The 19,161-nt window shown below is 32.5% G+C and overlaps 1 protein-coding gene across 1 annotated transcript; it reads left to right on the top strand.

The window, feature by feature from the left end:
• Nucleotides 1–12,739: 12,739 nt before the first annotated feature.
• LOC122597840 ((3S,6E)-nerolidol synthase 1-like) lies at nucleotides 12,740–16,222 on the top strand. Its single transcript, XM_043770411.1, has 7 exons — nucleotides 12,740–12,875; nucleotides 12,998–13,259; nucleotides 13,976–14,336; nucleotides 14,423–14,641; nucleotides 14,756–14,894; nucleotides 15,564–15,812; nucleotides 15,921–16,222. Exons 1-7 carry the CDS (start codon nucleotides 12,792–12,794, stop codon nucleotides 16,191–16,193), a joined length of 1,587 nt encoding a protein of 528 aa, XP_043626346.1. The 5' UTR covers nucleotides 12,740–12,791; the 3' UTR covers nucleotides 16,194–16,222.
• Nucleotides 16,223–19,161: the final 2,939 nt, after the last annotated feature.

Here is a 19,161-nt window from a genome sequence, read left to right on the forward strand (position 1 = left end):
CGTATTTCAGGTGGAGTTTGGAAAGGAGCTTGTGCGGCAAGTACAATTCAGTCGCCTATTCTTATGATATTCCATAAGGTGCTAGTTCACTTCTTTGTCCAGCGGACTAATCACCCGGACAAGTTATACATGGACGACTTATGGTTGTTAAGGTTGTTTGATGAAGGAAATGTTTATTGGAAAGCTTGCGCTCCTTATGTGTTAGCTAGGCATATGGGGATGAAGGGTGTTCGTGATAGTGGGTTGGTATGTGGACATTTCATTACTAGGATTGTGAAATATTTTGGAGTTGGTGAAGAGGGAGTTACTTTGAATTGTAAGGCTATGAAGCCTTTTGTTTGAAACGATTTGAAGTGGTGGAAGTTGATTAAGCCCATGACTAAGAATGGTATTCCAAGGTTGATTGATTTTGGTAGAGAAGATTCTGATGATGAGGATGAGGAAGGTGACGATGGTGACGAGGAGATGGCTGATGTACCTGAGCAGCAGCCCGAGCCTGTACGACGCCCTAAGCGTCGTGCTACTACTTCTGATGTGGGGGCATCTTCTTCCACAGCCCCTACAGGCTTCCTCGATCTTTCTCCTTTACAGGGTTTAATTAATCCGATGTTGACATCCCAGCAACAGTTTCAGAATAATATGGTTGGATTTCAGACTAGGATGGACGATTTTCGACACCAGATGGGCAATGATTTGACTTATGTTGGTTCCGGTTAGGGCAGGGTTCTTTACGATTCTCGACGATATCAGCCTATGTTGGAGGCAGTTTACAGGACAAGATTACACCCCACCCCAGTTATTCTAGAGTATGCCCCACCCAGTATTTTTATCCCCCATTAGAGGGTTGGCGGTGGAATCTATTTCCCACGGGAGCGCCAGCCTGAGGAGCCTCCTCGTCATGATCCTAGTGCACTAGGACCGGATATACCGGTTCGTTTTGGTAGTTATGCAAGTACCCAGGCAGGGATGGATGCTGGAGAGACAGGAGGTGCGGAGCCCTCTTTTGCTGAGCAGGTTGTCGGATCATTTTTTGATGTTGGTAACATTCCTGGTTACCGCCCCTATCCACCTCCACCACAATGATCAGATTCTGATGATGATGGCAGTCGTCTGTCAGTTTATAGCTTGAATTGTTTGAACAATTTAATTTTCTGTACTTTTCGTTATTTTCTTAGTTTGCTTTGTATCCACCCGTAGGGGTGATGGACATCGTTTTTTTATTTCCATTTATGTTCACATAAGTAGGGTAGAATGATGGAATGCTTAACTTTATATTCTATTGGCTTTACTTGTGTTCATGTGTGATAGCAAGGTTGTCATTTGCATATGCTGACAGTAAGTTCAACGATCGTATTCTTGTTGGCATCCTTCACGCATGGAACAACACTTATACCCGACAAGTTTTTCTTGTTCTTGATTTTCGTTTTGTTTACTTTCCCCTATTTTCCTTAGTTTGCCTTAGTTTATTGGACGACATTGTCTAACTTAACTGGGGGGGGGGGGGGGGGGGTAAATTGGAAAAAGTTGGGTAATATTTTTAGAGGATTTTTAACTTTTTGCATGTTTGTCCTTGTAGTTAATTGCTTTTGTCACTTAATCATAGATTTTAATGGGCAATGTAACTACACCCTTGGTACTAAATTTTAATATGTGGAATGTGTTTTGACTAATTAACGTGGCATCACTTCTGGATTAATAACATTGCTAGCGCGCTTATAGCACCAAAACACCCAAATTGTGAGATTGATTCATTGCTAGTTATGATAGGTGTTACGGTTTTGGAATTATTAGCCTTGTAAATTTGTCCCTCTCTTAGGCTTTTGGATTTATCCGAAAGTAAGGGTCCCTTTTAGAGCTCTGAACTATGATGTGTAAGTTTGAGGTTGATTTTTCGTTTTCAAGTTATTTCATTTGCTATGAGTGTGTCGGTGATTGCGTTGATTCTAGAACTTGTCCTTGTTGATCGTTCCGTGGTTTTTCTATATGATGAAGAGGCAAATTAGGATTTAAACCTTTGTTCTTTGTATGTTCACCCCTTGTTTCGTAAAAATTTGTTATGTGTGCATGTTTTGTAATGTACTTAGTAGCTAACTACACTAGTTAGTGAACCGCCTATTTTAAACCCTTATGTTGCACTCACTTTTAGTGCAAGAAAAAATAGAAAACATGTTATCATTAGCCTGTTATTTGTTATTAAATCCACCTAAATATACATCTTTCCTAGACATACCAATAGTCGAAGTCCTGGTGGGTCATTGGTTGCCTATGCTAGTGGATGGTTTGGGTTTGGTTTTATTATGTCGGGTTGGGATATTCTCATCTTATGGGGGTAGTTTAATTTCGTCACGATTTGGATCGAGTCTGGATTGTTCAGCTTAGCATTTTGTTAAATGATTTGTCCCTGTTTCTTAATTATTAAGAGAATACCAATTAGTAAGAGTAAAAGTAGCTCACAAAAAAAATGAAGAAAAAGAATAAAAGAATTGAAAACAAAAAAAAAATTGAAAAAAATTAAAAAAATTTGAAATACTATATCCTTTGATTTAATTTTCTTAGTTGGCATGTTTGTTTAAGCCAGCATGGGTAGTTAAGCGGAAGGAGTTGTTTGATTGTCCTACACCACAATGGTGTCGTTTTTAGGATCGTTCTATTGGGGGATATTGTCGGGAGAACTTCTTGGGATTTGGACCGTTGGCAACTAATGACATGGGTTTGTTTATGGACTAGACTATATGTGAAAACTTTGTTAAATGTTGTGATAGTTCTTTGTTAACACTACTTGTTTACCCAATTTTCCATACCCTTTGTTTAAATACCTTGTTAAGCCTCAGACATGTTACAACCCATAAAGTCCTCTTCTGATATACGTTATAGGGCGCAAGCTCCTTGGCGATATAGGAACGGACCTAGTACAAGCCTATGGTTAAAATATTATGCATCACGACTTGGTATTGAGTGATTATTCAAATATTCAACCCCAAGAGTAAGTTAGTTGGAGTAGGATAGGCGAGATATCACTTATTCGTTTCATTTGTGCTGAGTCGTGTTATTAAGGCTTGTGTATCAGTCGAATATTGTCAAACATTCCGGTTTTCATTTAAGATTAAAACTGTCTAGCCATTTATTTCATTTTGTGGTTGAGCTTCTTTTAGTTTAACTGAAATGTGGTTCCACAATGTACCAAGGTGTCATTTGTTTTCAGCTTGAAATTGCTTGGTGACAAGCAAAGCTTAAGTGTGGGGGGATTTGATATGTCGTATTTTATACCCATTTCCCTCGGTTAATATAGTTAAGTTAGCATGTTTATTGAGTCATTTTTATATACAATTGTCGCGTTTATGGTATTTGTTAGTGTTTCAGGTGATTGACAAGTATGTAAGCGTAAATCTGGAGAAAATGACTATCTGGAGCTAAAACAAGTGCTAACGGAGAATTACCGAAGCGTTTGGATGAAGAAAGAAGCTAGTCAACGAAAGTCAAAGTTCATTGCGCCGCAACACTTGGAGCAGGGATTTTAGTTGCGCCGCAATGGGAAGATGTTGCGCAGCAATACATCAAGTCTTCGGCCAGTACGAGTCAATATAAGTCAAAGTCAAAGGAGAAGTCAACCCTCATTGCGCCGCAATGAGGGGCGGTTCTACACACTTTTTGGTACATATATATATATATATATTGAGTTTTATCATTCCAAAAAGGAAATCTTGACCTCTCCAGCCGATTTTTAGGATATTTTTAAGGGTTTTTCATCTGCAAATCATCTTTGAAGATTGCTATCACGGTTGGAGATTTATTTAGCCATTATTTATCATTCTCAAACGATTTTAACATTCGGTACAATATGTTTTCATATATTATTGTTTGTTTTTATCTTTTCAATATGAGTGGCTAATCGCCTTTTTATCCATCTTAATGGAGTAAGACAATATGTAAGGATTGCACAATTTTTAATAATTCAAAGTTGATTATATTTAACGTTACATCGTGAACTTAGTATATTTGTTCTTTATCATTTATCTTGAATCGATTGGTATTTTATATGTGTCTTTAATGGTAATTATTGTTCGCATATACTTTATTTCAATTGTTTGGGTACATACGTGTTGAATCTATGACGAGTACGGTAGATAATTATTCAATGATAATACGAATAAATGTGTTAACGATTGGGTACAATCGGTAGGTGTAATTGTTATCTTAATAACCAAAACCATTGTTGAATTAGCAAAGTTATAAAAGATGTCTTGGGGTACCGGTCTTTGTAATGGAACTAGTTTATACAAGAGAGTCGAATGATGTCTTTAACTTGACGGGTACGGGGTTGGAGCTTTGTTTGAGTCTCGGTTATTTAATTAACGTAATTTGAATTTGATGATCTTCATTTTATCTGCAATCTTAACATGTTGTTGAGCGAAATCAAGATGGATGCCTTTTAATTATTGTTTTAATCAAACTTTCTCTCTTGCGATTAATCCTACGGGATTACTAACAAATTCACTAACTTTTGCAAAGTGGCAACTCGGCCACAAAAACCCCCCATTTCTTGAATCACTTTATTTTAACAATTACTTACAAAGTCCTTGTGTTCGACCTCGTACTTACCAAGTCACTATATTGCATACGAACGGGTACACTGCCCGTAAGTGTGTAGTAGACAGTTACTAGGTATTTCGTGATATAAATTTAAAACTAGAAAATACACATCACGGTTCCTAGTTTTTGGATAATCAGGAACGAGGTTCCTGGAACCGATTTTTCTGCCCACGTTTATCTGGAACTGAAGAACAATGTTTTAGTTGTAAATGTGTTCTTTTGTTAAAACTTTTGGACTTTTCGTAATGAATTTGGGCTTAAGGTTTGCTCTTTACTTTTTTTATACATGTTTTAACTTTTAACTACAAAACTTTTTTATTTTAACTTTCTTTATGTGTTTATACAATATCCACTGATGACGTATCCACCCAGCCGTTGATACACAGGGTATATGCAGGATACTACAATCTTCGATGGATTAGGAAAAGATACGTGCATATCGCGAAGACCGGTATTTAATGGAAAAGATAAGAGCAAATCAAGCTATTTTCGGATATAATATAACTAACACCCAAAACCCTACTTGGAGGGGAAGTCATGGGCTCCCTATAAAAAGGGGATAAACGAACGAAGAGAGAGGATATACAAATCACACACACATTTGGCGTACAAAAGGCTTTGCCTTATCGTAAGGGAATCGCCAGATTACAACCAAATTCAAACCCCATTCACACGTTCTAGGAGCCCGGATTGGTGTACAAACAAGTGGCGGCATCCATGGGACGCATTCAAATGGCAAAACCCACCCAAAAACCATAAAAATTTTTGTTTCTCAGATCCTAAACCTAGAACATGGAAGATGGAAATAGACCACCCGGTTTCGTCGGACAACAAAGCATAGATATGAACCGAAACAATGGGGGACACCCATAACACCATCTTCAGCAGGGGAAACCATTGCCTCTACATCGGCTCCGCCTCTTTTTGATGAAGCATACATACGACATAACCATGAAAGCATCATAAACACATTGCGACGCCTTCAAAAGATTGAGGTATTGACAGGAAGAGCGATCAACTTCGATGAAGCATACGATGAGTATGACGGGGATACCCCACCACATGGAAGATGAAGGCAACCATTCGATCACTGATCAAGAGTACAGAATAATACACCAGGAAGAGACACTATGGCAAACAACAATAGCCAATCCAATAATGCCACTAGAACGCAAGCCGCTACCCTGGAACAGGCAACCCAGGTTCATAGAATGATGAGCAAGGGCATGGCACTCAAAATACCCACAATATACCTCAGGGGGTGCAAAATCCAGGATTGTCGAACAATGGAGACACCCAGCCACCACCTAGCTATAACACACCCCCAGATCTCAATCCAACATCCCTGGGTACATCCATTATATGCAGCATACCGTTATTCCACAGGGGCCATCTGCCTTAGGGCCACAGGGAAATTACCCAGAGTATGACCACACCAGGATACGACAACAATGGTCAAAGTACATTCACCCAAGGTTTTCAAAATAACTGCCAAGGATCCATTGCAACAGGGTATCAAAGAAACCCGTAGGGTCAATCAAACCAAGGATTCCCAATCAATAACTAGGGATCGACAATTCTAGGATTTCAGAATTTCGCCTAGGGTAAATACATGCAAGGCAATAACCAAAACCAGCAGGTGAATGGGTTTTAAACTAATCAGGCAGGGCAGCAAACCCAGGTGGCTTTACCTATGGACAACAGCAGCAAGGGTTTCAGATGCCAAGTCAAGTACAATTTACCCCCGGGCTACAGCATCAAAATATCAACTCAGGCTTCCAAGCAGCAAACACAAGTACAATTTGCAAGATTTTTATATTTAATCTAATAATGAGGGCAGTTTTATGATGGTGGGATGGTGCCTTACACCTCGGTTAGGAACCTTGGAGACATAAAAAAACACAAGCTTGATAATTGACGCCACACAATCAAAAATATCATGGATAGTAAGGTTGTGATATTGCCTTTAACAAAGAAAACATATATCGACGGCAACGCATGGAATATCCCACTAGTTATATATTATGAACACATAATAATAGTAATTCATCCTTGACCTCTTTCACTTCAATATTAACAACTTATATGTGTATAATAATAACACTCAATAAACATAGCCCACTTATATGAAAAGTATCACCGATTCAATTCAATCTTTCAACACCACTTTTCTTCTATTTTCTATTTTAGTTCATATAGCAAGATACCATGAGATTAAGTTACTTACAATTAGTCTTATCCAACTATAACTATAATTTATAAGTTCTTTTCAATTATACCTTATCTTATTATCAATCATTATAAATATAAAAAAATAGTATATCTAACCGATAACAACTATATAATCCAAAACTTTCATGAAAAACAAATACCACAACAAACAATAGAAGACGCTTTTTTAATGTATTGTTAAGAAAACAGTTACAACAGTAACCTTTGACATGATATTAATGTGCGAACAAGTTAAATGTTTTCGTCAATGTTCCAGTTTTATTTTTTCATAATTATAATTACACTCTTCTATTTGAATTAACTTATTTATTAATTACACTCTTATATTTGAATTAACTTATTTATTCTTTCACAGTTTTTATATTTGAATTCACATATATTCAATTTTATCTTTAAATGTCATAAATAATTCGTGTAGTTAATATGAGTCTAAATTTAGTTATATATTATTGACACATAATAGTAATTCATCCTTGTCCTCTTTTACTTCAATATTAACAACTATGAGTTGAGTATTATAAAAAAACTATTAAAGTAAAATAAATAATACAAGATCTTGATTCTTAGATTATTGTTAAATTGATGCACAAAGATTCACGAAGCAATTGATGCACGATAATTTTCTTGATGCACGGTGATCTCCGATGAAAAGAAACCTATTGTTTTACGTTAATACTTGTTTTATTTCATTTAAAACCTTTCTAGTTTTTTAGTCTCAACCGTTTAAAAGTGAATATCATTTTAATAAAAAGAGTCATTTTGTCAACGTATTTTATAACGGTTGGTGGTACCACGTTATCTTCACATAAGTACAATTGTTAATTCGATAGTCAATCAAACTAATTGTTGGAAAAGTTGTCTAGACATTGGTGGTACCGGCTTGGGTAATTTAATTAGCAACTTATGTGATTGGGTAATTTGTTCACGGTTGGTGGTACCACGTGAGCACCTTAATCCTTTCATTGTTATTTTTCAATTCAAATGAATTTGGTCTTAATTGAATGCAATCACATTTGAAGTCAAATGAATTGAAGGTGGATGATCCTTATTTATATTGCTTGAAGATTTCCTTTACTTTTATATGTTTTGTCTTTAAAATTTACTTTAATTTAATTGTCAAAGTGAGATTTGAAATAACACCCTTGTTTCCAAACTACTTTACTAAACAATTATTTCAAAATCAATCCCCGCGAACAAACACGGACTTACTTTTATATCATTAATTGTAAGTTGAATTATATAAGTGGGTATTCGCGGCTTATCATTAATTCAAACAACATAAATTAATACTTCTATATCACTGTTTGTCACTTATATATAATAATTTTGTAACTAACTTTTAAATATAACGGTCTGTATTAACTATTTGGGTTAACTTTATACATTTGTTATGTCAAAATTCAAGAGGTGATTTTTATACAGAAATACCGGTTCTTATACATGTCTATTATTATTTTCCTACTTATATTATGGATTTATATGGTGTTATCTATTTTATGATGTTATGATAAACATCAATGTGAATAACGTGGTTGATTGGGTCCTTGATAGAAGAAGTTTAGATATTTCAGTCTTCATAATAATTCATGTTATGTTACGTGGATCCTATATTGATCCTATATTGTTCAACGTTTATCACACAATTCATATATTTTTTATATTTTACATATGCCACATATCTAAAGTTGGTAGTGATGTTGTATTGGTCCACATTTGTTGTTGGATACGAAATTTGAGTTCATTCACAATTTAAAAAGACTTTTTGTACTTTATAAACTTATAACTAAAATATTTTAACGTTGATGTAATTTTAGTAATATTTTCACACCCAAACCGCACTGACCTCCTCGACGGGTTTAACCGGAATCCTTTATGTAGAACCGTCAAACCCATGTTGTTGGCCGACTGGTTGAGCTACAAACTGTGGCCGTACCGGCAACCGGTTTATGATTTTTCTCACTTTGAAATATATCTTAAGCGGTTTCTGTTGTTGTAGTGATCGAGAAAACAAATTGAGAGAGATGAAGTAGTTGTTGAGGAGATAGGTGGTGTCGGTGGTAGAATTGAAGGTGGTGGTGGTGAAGGACTATTTCCAATGGGGATGTTTTTGAGCGCCCTTGGGTGCCCTTAGGTGCCCTTGGATATCCTTTGCGGTTGAAGCTTGTCCAAACATAAAGATTTTTAGATGCATGCCCTTAGGTGCCCTTACTTATATTTTTTTTGTTTTTAGTGGAGTTAAAGGATATGTAAGGATGTTTGTATGGTTGGAGATAAAATTATAGGATTTTAAGGATTTATAAGGATGTGTAAGGATTTGTAAGGATATGATGTGCTAGCTCAAGGATGCCTAAGGGCATCCTTAGTATTGGAGATAGCCTAACAGTAGCATCGCATTTTTATTTTCATTGGATGTTTTCATCTCGTATATATTTTTACTATTTTCGATCTTTTGGAAATAAAATTACATGAAAGATATAAGATGAATTATTGCATTACTTTTGAATGAGGGTCATGAATAATTACTATTTGAAAAGACTTAGAGATCATAAATTATCAAGTACAAATCTATATATGAGCTAAATATTTTTATTTTTTAATTTTTTTTTTAAGTATAGATCTTTCATGAAAGACCAGATTATGCATCACTCATATTAAATAAAAAAAAAAAAATAGATGAATGAAATTAACCGGTATAAATGTATAATGTCCTTCACTATTGAAGAGTCTAAAACCAGCAATGTTGGATGAATGATTAATATTCTCGGCTTCAGAAACAAAGGTCAATGGTTATATTTTAGATAGAACTTGAAAGCAATTTTTTTACATCATTGATCATAATAAAGCTAAAATTGTGTAAATATAAACTTTTTCATATACCGTTTGAAATATGGAGAGCTAAAAACGGTTTTAAGATCGTGTGCAATTGTCCATGTTGAAATATGAACGGAAAGTTATAAACCCCTCTATCTAAAACCAAATATAGCTGGGCCATTAAATGCAAAGATACAAACCCACATATAAATTCCAAGCGGTCATGTCCTTTTCTACCCACGTTAATCATTTTTTATTTTGATGATTCTCAGCCCGACTAGTAGACAAGCAAGGAAATTGTCTTAACGTTTGGTTTGATCAATGATCATGATAACATTAATTTTCATTTATTAGATTTTAACTAAAATCGGATAATTAGAATATTTATACTAAACTATTTTTTTACTCCAATTTTGCTTCGGAAAACATAATAATAATTAAAATTTGCAATGTGTATAAGGTCTAGCAATACATATATATGTTAAAAATACATTACAAAGAGAGTTATTAGCCAAAATACCACACGAAGAAATTTAAGGTAAAAAAATTACAACATGAAGAATTTTAAGTTGTGCAACAAAAGACTTTGAAAACTGGCCATCTTCTTATCACATAAACACTAGATCATATTATTTTGTAACCCCAAAATGTAGAGGCGTTATTAAAAAAAATTCTAGAAAAAAAAAAATTAAGAAAAAAATATTTAAGAAAAAATTACAGAAAGGTCAAAATTTATAAATTCATTTAAAAATTTTAAAAAATGCATGTCAAAACTAAAGTTAGAAGGGAGTATCAGCCCCCATCCCTTTTTTGGTACAACCTCAGTCAAAATGTATATACCTTTTTATTAAGTATTTTAAATTTTTACATTTGAAATATCTATAATATATATTTAAAATACTTATAATACTTATAATATATTTAATTTACAACACCTATTTGTAACTCTTAAATAACTACAATATTCCCTTTAATATCAATTACTTTTACCATAACAACCACATCATTATCATCGTCATCGTCGTCACTCGTCACTGACATCACCACCATCGTCGTCGCCATTATACCGTCATATTACACGAACATATGACTTTCTTCTTTTCTTTTTTTATAAATGACACTGGGGTGAATGAAAATTGGAGCAGATTGTTTAAGAGTTTTGTCACTTTGTGTCATAGGTTTATAAGTGTGGAAGGTGGGAAGTTGGTGGAAAAAAAAAGTCAAACATAATAACATTTTGCAATGATTTTGGGTTAAAAAAAACCGCCAATGTTTTAAATATGTGTACCGGTATGGTACTAAGGTCCCGTTCTTTTTATCAGTTATTAAGTGTTAAATTTATTAAGTAGTTTAATGTATAAATAATGTCTATTAAGTAAAAAATATGTAATGGACAATTATTTTTTTTCATTAAGTAAAAAAAAAAAACATAAAATTTGACTAAATGCATTAAATTCTTAATTATTAAGTCAATTAAGTAAAAAAAGAACGAGGCCTAAGTATGGTTAATTATATATATATATATATATATTTAGAAATTTTATTAAATTTGTTATAATTTAACGAAAATAAACAAAGTACAATACTAAATAAACATTTTATAAGAAAATATAAGTTTTAAAATTTATAAAGAACAAGAAAATACTGGCAGTGGTTAATAGTAAAGATATCAAAGAAAATATCAGAGTAGTTGTACCGGAATACCCCCGATAACGGTATTACCGGCCGATATACCGGTACTTAAAACATTGACTTTAGCTAATCCCTTTAGCGAAAGTAAATGCTAGTTATTTATTTTTTGAAAAAAAAAAATTATTTATTTTTTCTTTTTTGTAAAGCTAGTTTCAATTCAGACGTAAACAATTTTAATCAGCAATTTGCTGGACCTTCTCATAAAAAATATCTTGAGATGAGAACCAGTTATCCTATTAATAAATATCAAAATAACATATTACTCTATTAAATAACATAAATTATCTACTTATTGAATATTACCAATAATTATATTTACCGTCCAACAAACGTATTAATCTAGTGATAGATATTTTAAGTTTTCAAAAAGAAATACAATAGGTATTTCAAGCTCACTTAAAAAAAGGAATTATAAATTATCTAAAAAATGGTAGATTGATAGGAACCGTTTGATCTCATGTATCGAATTGGTACCCACATAACCCCCGGTAGGGATAGTGTCAAGGTAATTCAACCACTTAAATTCAATTCTGCCTCTAACAAGATTCGAACCCAGGTTGCTCCTAGAAAGTGACAGCTAGTGGCTAATATACCCTTAATGAAATAATTTACACTATTAGTCTGTAATCTTTTTAAAATTTCTTCACTACCTCTTTAGATCAATTACATCACCATCAATTATATTTAAATCAACCTACACCACTCGACATCACCGCCGCTGCCAGTAGTCACACCTCACCATATGTCGTCAACACCACCAACCGCCGTCACGACTAGCATTGCCGTATTGCGTGGATACCGTGTTAGTAAATATAATATACGTAAATAATTTATCATATATATCAAGGTAAATAATATTTCTAATCAATACTACTCTTTGAACCACCAAACAAAATCATCCTAGCTAACTCAGTCTGATCATTGAAGATTAATCATTGAATCCCATTCTAATCTATTTCAATCAATTCAACCATCAATCAGTCATTTAAAGTTCCCCTAATGTATGTATATTATGACTATATATATCCACATATCCACCATAAGTTTTGATCGTAACGGAAAGTTCTATAGTGTAGTTAATTAGCTTATTTCGCTCGTTTATTTGTATACAGAACTTTATATTATTATTTTTATCTTTGTTCTTGCAAATATTGTAAACTAATCGTATGTGTGTGTATATATATATATATACCCAATCTACATATTCTATTTTTTTTAGTACTGGTATTATAACTAGTTTAATACAAAATATGAATATGAACATTTATACATGCGTAATGCACATGTGCAGAATATAATAGTATAGTATATTCTATATATACAAATGATATGTCAACATCCCACTTTATTAGGATTTTTGTGCAATAGTTAAAAGAGTACTATAAATATATCGTCCACGAGTTATACAATCTTATATCAATCTCTCTTAAAAATAGCCTTTCATTTCCAATTTGTATTTATTAGTAATGTCGATCGATAAGTGTGTTACAGGGCAAAACATCCAACCAATCCCCTCACAGGAAAGTTTTAGGCCAAATGACATAAACAAGGTCTGGTTCAATATATCAAAAATTATGGAAATTAACATCAAACATGCAACATACAACTTTTTGTTTTTTTGTTATTTTTTCTATATAATTAACCATCTAAATCATGGCTCTGTGAATTGTAGGAAGAGTTTTACATCAAACACTCACAACTCATAGAAGAGGTCCGAAATCTTTGTAAGAATGGTCCATTTAAAACCTTGGATATGGTTGATGCTCTCCGTAAACTTTGCATCAACCATCACTTTAAAGAGGAGATCACATCCATCTTGAAAATGTTTCACACCCAAATGCCATATGTAGATGACTATACCGATGCTCAAACTCTTTGCGACGTTTCCAATCGTTTTAGGATCCTTCGTCAAGAGGGATACATTGTTTCAGCAGGTAATTAGAACAAACACACGTCCATGTTTTCAACTTTTATTACAAGGAACAACTTTTGATGTTCCACATTGGTCATTAAATATTGGTCCCCGCCAATTTTGGGATCAAACTTTGTATAGTAATGTAATTCATTTTTCTTCATTATTCAACCATGCTTTTTTTTCACTCAATCGGGCACTGCACATATTGGTTTATACAGAATTACAGACATATAGTCGATACTTTCTAATTAAACCATATAAATTGCAATGCCCATTACACTAAAGCCTAAATATACATAGGGCGGTACCAAAGAGGGGTCAATGCCCCTTGGAAATTTAAATTATTTTTAAATTTTTTATCAATTTTAAAAATTAGTCTGTCAATTTTTCATCAATTTTAAATTATTTTTATATTTTTAACATTTTGTCATTTTTAGATTTCTTTTTCATGATTTTTTAACTCTGTCTTCTTTGGGGTTTTTTTCTAGTACCACACTTATGTATGCGTAGATTTATGTCCCTAGCTTTTATGTGCGTATAAAACACTTCTAATAACTTGGTCACTTAATTGGTAACAATTCAATCACCAATTTATGTGGATCATCCAGATAATCAGGATTCTGTCCTTTTTCTTTCTTTTTTTTTTTTTTTTATTACATTATCCTTCCTTTGAATTCATAAAAGTGCTAGCTTTTTTAATTACAAGGTACTTTAAATCTGTTCAAATTAAATCAGATGTTTTTGAGAGATTTAAACAAAAGGATGGAAACTTTAAGCAAGAAATGGCACAAGATGTTAAGGGTCTAGTTGCATTATATGAAGCATCACAATTGAGCATAGAAGCAGAACATATTCTTGAGGAGGCTGCAGAATTTAGTAGCCATGCTCTTAAAGATGAAAACTTGCCGTTTCTTGATCAAGATGAAACCACTATGGTTAGAGATACATTAGAGCATTCTTATCAAAGAACCCCTTCAACTTTCAAGGTCAAGAAATTCATTAATCTATTCTTTGGATCAGCCATATCTGATCTAGCTAAGTTGGAATTGGCTATAGCTCAACACTTACATCGAACGGAAGTAGAAGAAATCTCCAAGTAACTAATGTTCTATACGTGTTTCCATCTGATTAATTCTTTAAGCTTTTATAGATGTGCTTATCTAATTTTTCTTAATTGGATAGATGGTGGAAGGACTTGGGATTGGCTGATGAGTTCAAGCTAGCAAGGAACCAACCGATGCACTGGTACTTATGGCCAATGGCTGGCATCACTGATCCCTGCCTGTCCGAACCAAGAATTGAGCTCACAAAGGTCATTGCATTAGTCTATATAATTGATGATATTTTTGATGTTTATGGAAAGCTGGACGAACTGGTAATCCTCACAGAAGCAGTGCAAAGGTAAAATTTAATTACTATATATATATAGTCCTATAAATACTTGTGAATTGTTTCAATAACATTACTAAATTACATGTTCAGTGAGTATGTATTCAATAATAGTTATATTTGCAGATGGGATCGTAACACTCTTGCACAACTCCCATATCACCTACGGATCTGTATTCAGGCTCTCTACGATGTCACACATGAAATTAGTGACAAGATATACAAGAACCATGGCTTCAATCCCATAGAATTTTTAAAACAAGCGGTAAAGACTTGTATTTATTTTCACTCAATGTATTAATAATTAAGCCCCTAATTTGCATTACAATGAATACATTAGATGACTCCCAATGGTTACTGGTTAGGTACCTATGTCGCATAAAATGAGCGCTGTCACGTCAGCTCCACACCTTCATTAGCTAAGATATCTCCGTATCTCTTTACATTTTTATCATTATTCAACCAATCATTTAAAAAGAAAAAGAAAGATGAATGGCTTACTAAACTTAGGGACCTACTAGTTTTCTTTTTAATTGCTCGTATCTGCCATACCGACAAGGGGCTTGCAAAACCATATTTGACACAAACGTGACGTGCGTTGATTAATCAGTTAACGAAGTCATTGGGAATTTTATATAGTACTACAGTACAAAATTCAAGAAATACGAATACGAAGTACACACTATGATAAGATAGCTCTATATATGTAAATCCATATATATGTTATCATCCACTACACTGTACACATATTGCCTGCTTTCCCCACATATCTTTGACATATTTACAAAGTTAGAAACGCCTTCATCATTCGATCTCTAGCTAGAATATATTTACAAAGTTAGAAACGCCTTCATCATTCGATCTCTACTAGAATTGAATTTATAAACTAAAAGTTTATATATATTCTTAATTGGTGTCTAATATTGTTTTATAGTGGACAAGCCTTTGTGAAGCATTCCTAGTCGAGGCAAAGTGGTTTGCTTCTGGTTACATGCCAACGGCAGAGGATTACTTTAAAAATGGGATTATTAGTTCGGGGGCAAATGTCGTGATAGTTCACATGTTTTTCCTCCTCGGAGGTGGCACTAGCAAAGAAAGCGCAAACACTATTAACGACAACCAAGGCATTTCATCTTGTCTGGGGAAAATTCTTCGACTTTGGGATGATTTAGGAAGTGCTAAGGTATAAAATTACTCGTAATTCACTACAATCTCTAGGTAATTATTTGATTTGATGACTTGATGTTCATAACTTTATAACTTCAATCATTTTGAATGATCGGTAAAACAGGACGAGGATCAAGATGGTAATGATGGATCATACGTGACGTATTACATGAAAGAAAACGAAGGGAGTTCAGTTGAAAGTGCAAGGGAACATGTGATGGAAATGATAAACAACACTTGGAAGCAACTGAATAAGGAATGCCTCTCCCCAAGTCCATTTTCTGCTACATTTATAAACGCATGTCTCAATCTTGCAAGGATGATTCCTCTTATGTACAATTATGATGAAAATCACACCCTTCCTCTACTTAAGGATTATATAAGTTGCATGTTTTAATGGGAATGTTTCATCTTTCTCATAACAAACACATATGGTTTCTTATGTTTAAAATTTGTGAGTTACTCTTCTATTAGTATAAATTGTTATGTAATATGATACATATAACATGTATATTGGGTATGTATTATTGTATTGCCTATGTAATGAACCCAAGTTAATGAATAACATAATTAAGGAACAACAATTTTCAGCCACCAACTTTAATAGGAAAATGATATATATATCTTTATCAAAAAATCTTTCTAATTAACCCTTGATCATGATACTAGTAAAATCAATGGATAAAGAAAAAAGGGAAATTAATAGATTACATTGATCATATAATGAAGTTATTAGAAAGATTATTAAGCTGGTTTTCATTAAGTAAATATATCATTTCCAAATCCAATATTCAAAGGTGAATCATATAAAATTGGAGCATAAATCAAAATGACGATGTGGTTTAAAAGTTCGAACTTTGGAAATACAGTTTTTTTTGGTAAAAGAAAGTACCGAATAGCTACTATAAGAACCAACTACCAGCTAAAAACAATAAAGAATTTGAAGCTGGTTAAATTGCATTCATTAATTAAGTTATTTCGAAACATCGTAGCTAGCTTTATGAAAAACAATGAGTCTATTGCATGACTTTCTTGCATGAGCTACTTGCATCGATTTATTATAGCTAATTTAGGTTATTTCGAAACATCGATCCTAGCTAGCTTAATTATATATTGAATATGATCCATCAATTAAGAAAAAAATATATTGATTATGATCTATCAATTTAGAATAAAAGTAGAAATTTAACTTGTGTTTAGTTGAGGTTTTATTTGCTATTCTTAATTATATAACTTATATTAACGTCTTTACAAAAATAAGTCTTCGGCAAAACATATACTTGTGCATGATTAAATCAATTTAACGTGAAATCCGACATGTAAATATCACATCTCTAAACATATATAAAAAAGAAACCTTAAATCTAAAATGGAAAAGTTTGAACCCTTGGATAAAGTTCAACTTTTAATTAGAACCATTATATCAGATTGATGATATCATTTACCTTTTATAACCTTTTTTATATTTAATTTAAATTTAATATATTTAAATATGGTCATTAATTATGGAAAATAAGTTTCTACAATTTATAATTATAGAAAGCAATTGATTTAATGATATAATTATGGAAAGTAATTCATAAACTTAATATTATTTTTTTAAAAATAATTTTTTTATTTTTTTAGTTGTTAATATATATGACTTTATACATGTTTTATTTATATAACGTAATAATTATTAGTTATAATTATAAGTATTTACTTTTATATTGTTAATATCTTATAATATTTAAATAAAACATATATCTACTATACATAGCGTCTAGATCAATAAAAAATAAAAAGTTATAAAAATGATAACATCGCCAAATTTCAACATCTTTTATTTATATTTGTTATAAAATGATATAAATATAATACGAAGATTAAGTATGTGAACAATTGATCACTAAAATCTTTTTTTTTTTCTTTATATCTACATCATCCAATTCTTTTTTAACAGATATAAAATTATTTTTTTTCAATTATTTTTATTTACAATTTGTCAATATATCATAATGAAATATTAGTAATTTATTAGTTATATATGTTTATCCGCGTATTACGCGGGATATAATCTAGTACCTTAAGATACAAACAACTATAAAATAATAACATATATATTTGCTATCATTTAATACACGAGTATAGATGTTTTTTCTTCTTTATTTATTTATTGTAAAAATGTCATTGATAAATACTGCCAAACAAACAATTTGATGTATTTAACATATAGTTTAAATTTTATACCGATTTGAGCCTAAAAATTTAAATCCTGTATCATGTGATTTATGCTTGATTTATTTTCATACGTACATTAAACGCATAGTACCCGCGCATGGGGCGGTACCTGCATATTGATGTAAATATATCGTAATGGGAAATGATTAATCTTCCCAACAAATTAGCCTAAAAGTTCTCCTAACTATTGGATGATGACATGTGGAAAAATCAGGGGCAAGATTAGGAAAGAGAATTAGTGGATACCACATGTCACCTTCTTAATGTATTAGGAGGATTATTAGGCTATTTGGTTATGAGGATTTACCATTTTCCTATCGTAATTGATGGAAATAAATACTCGTACGGTACCCGCAAAAAACATCAGTGTTTGTGTCAGCGACGGGGTGATGGTAAGAGACGATTGTTAGTGGTAGAGACGGCGTCGGGTTGTGTAAATAGTTGATGTAAAAGTAATTAATGTAAATGATTAATGTAGATATTTTAAAAGATAGAGTACTGAGAGTGTAATATAATCATGGAAGATATTTTAAACTGATATTTTTTAATAATAAAGGATAGATTAAATGGACATGCGTTAAATCTTTAATTACAAAGAGGTTACTGTTTCGGTCAAAAATTACCTAACATAATTTTAGAAAGGATTTTGGATTAATAATCAACCGAAGATTTGTAAGTGGAGTTTGGTGTTCAAGGATCTTCAAATAAAAAGGAAAATTTTCTTATCAAAAATAAATAAACTAGGAGTTTGTACTAAAAACGAGTTTGAGAAGATCTTTGAGATCGAAATACATTGAAATCGAAATACTTTGAGTAAATAATAAAACAGTTGAAGATAATGTAAAATAGAATAAAATAACGTAAAAGCTTAACCAAATTGCAAATAAAAGTAAAGACACCAGATTTTTGTTGACGAGGAAAAACCCTTGATCCAATTAAGTGATCTTAGGTAAAAACCTCGGGAGGATGCAATCGATCCTCCAGTTATTCTTTTATTACGATATTTGTTTATGAAAGATCGATTACAATGAAATAAATAATTGAATGAAATGCTTATAAAGTAAAGTGTTGTTAATGATTGTTGAATAAGTGTTGTAAAGGTGTGAGTGCAGATGAGAATGTTCGTCCCTTGTGCAGATCAATCT

This window comes from Erigeron canadensis, chromosome 4 (assembly GCF_010389155.1).
Source record: "Erigeron canadensis isolate Cc75 chromosome 4, C_canadensis_v1, whole genome shotgun sequence".
In the NCBI taxonomy this organism is placed as follows: Eukaryota; Viridiplantae; Streptophyta; class Magnoliopsida; order Asterales; family Asteraceae; genus Erigeron; species Erigeron canadensis.

Excerpts from the sequence above, each read along its gene's own strand:
- LOC122597840 (XM_043770411.1), top strand. The coding sequence starts at position 12,792 with ATGTCGATCGATAAGTGTGTTACAGGGCAAAACATCCAACCAATCCCC. Across the intron at positions 12,876-12,997 it reads GGCCAAATGACATAAACAAG|GAAGAGTTTTACATCAAACA; the intron begins GTCTGGTTCAAT and ends TGTGAATTGTAG. Across the intron at positions 14,642-14,755 it reads CTCACAGAAGCAGTGCAAAG|ATGGGATCGTAACACTCTTG; the intron begins GTAAAATTTAAT and ends TTATATTTGCAG.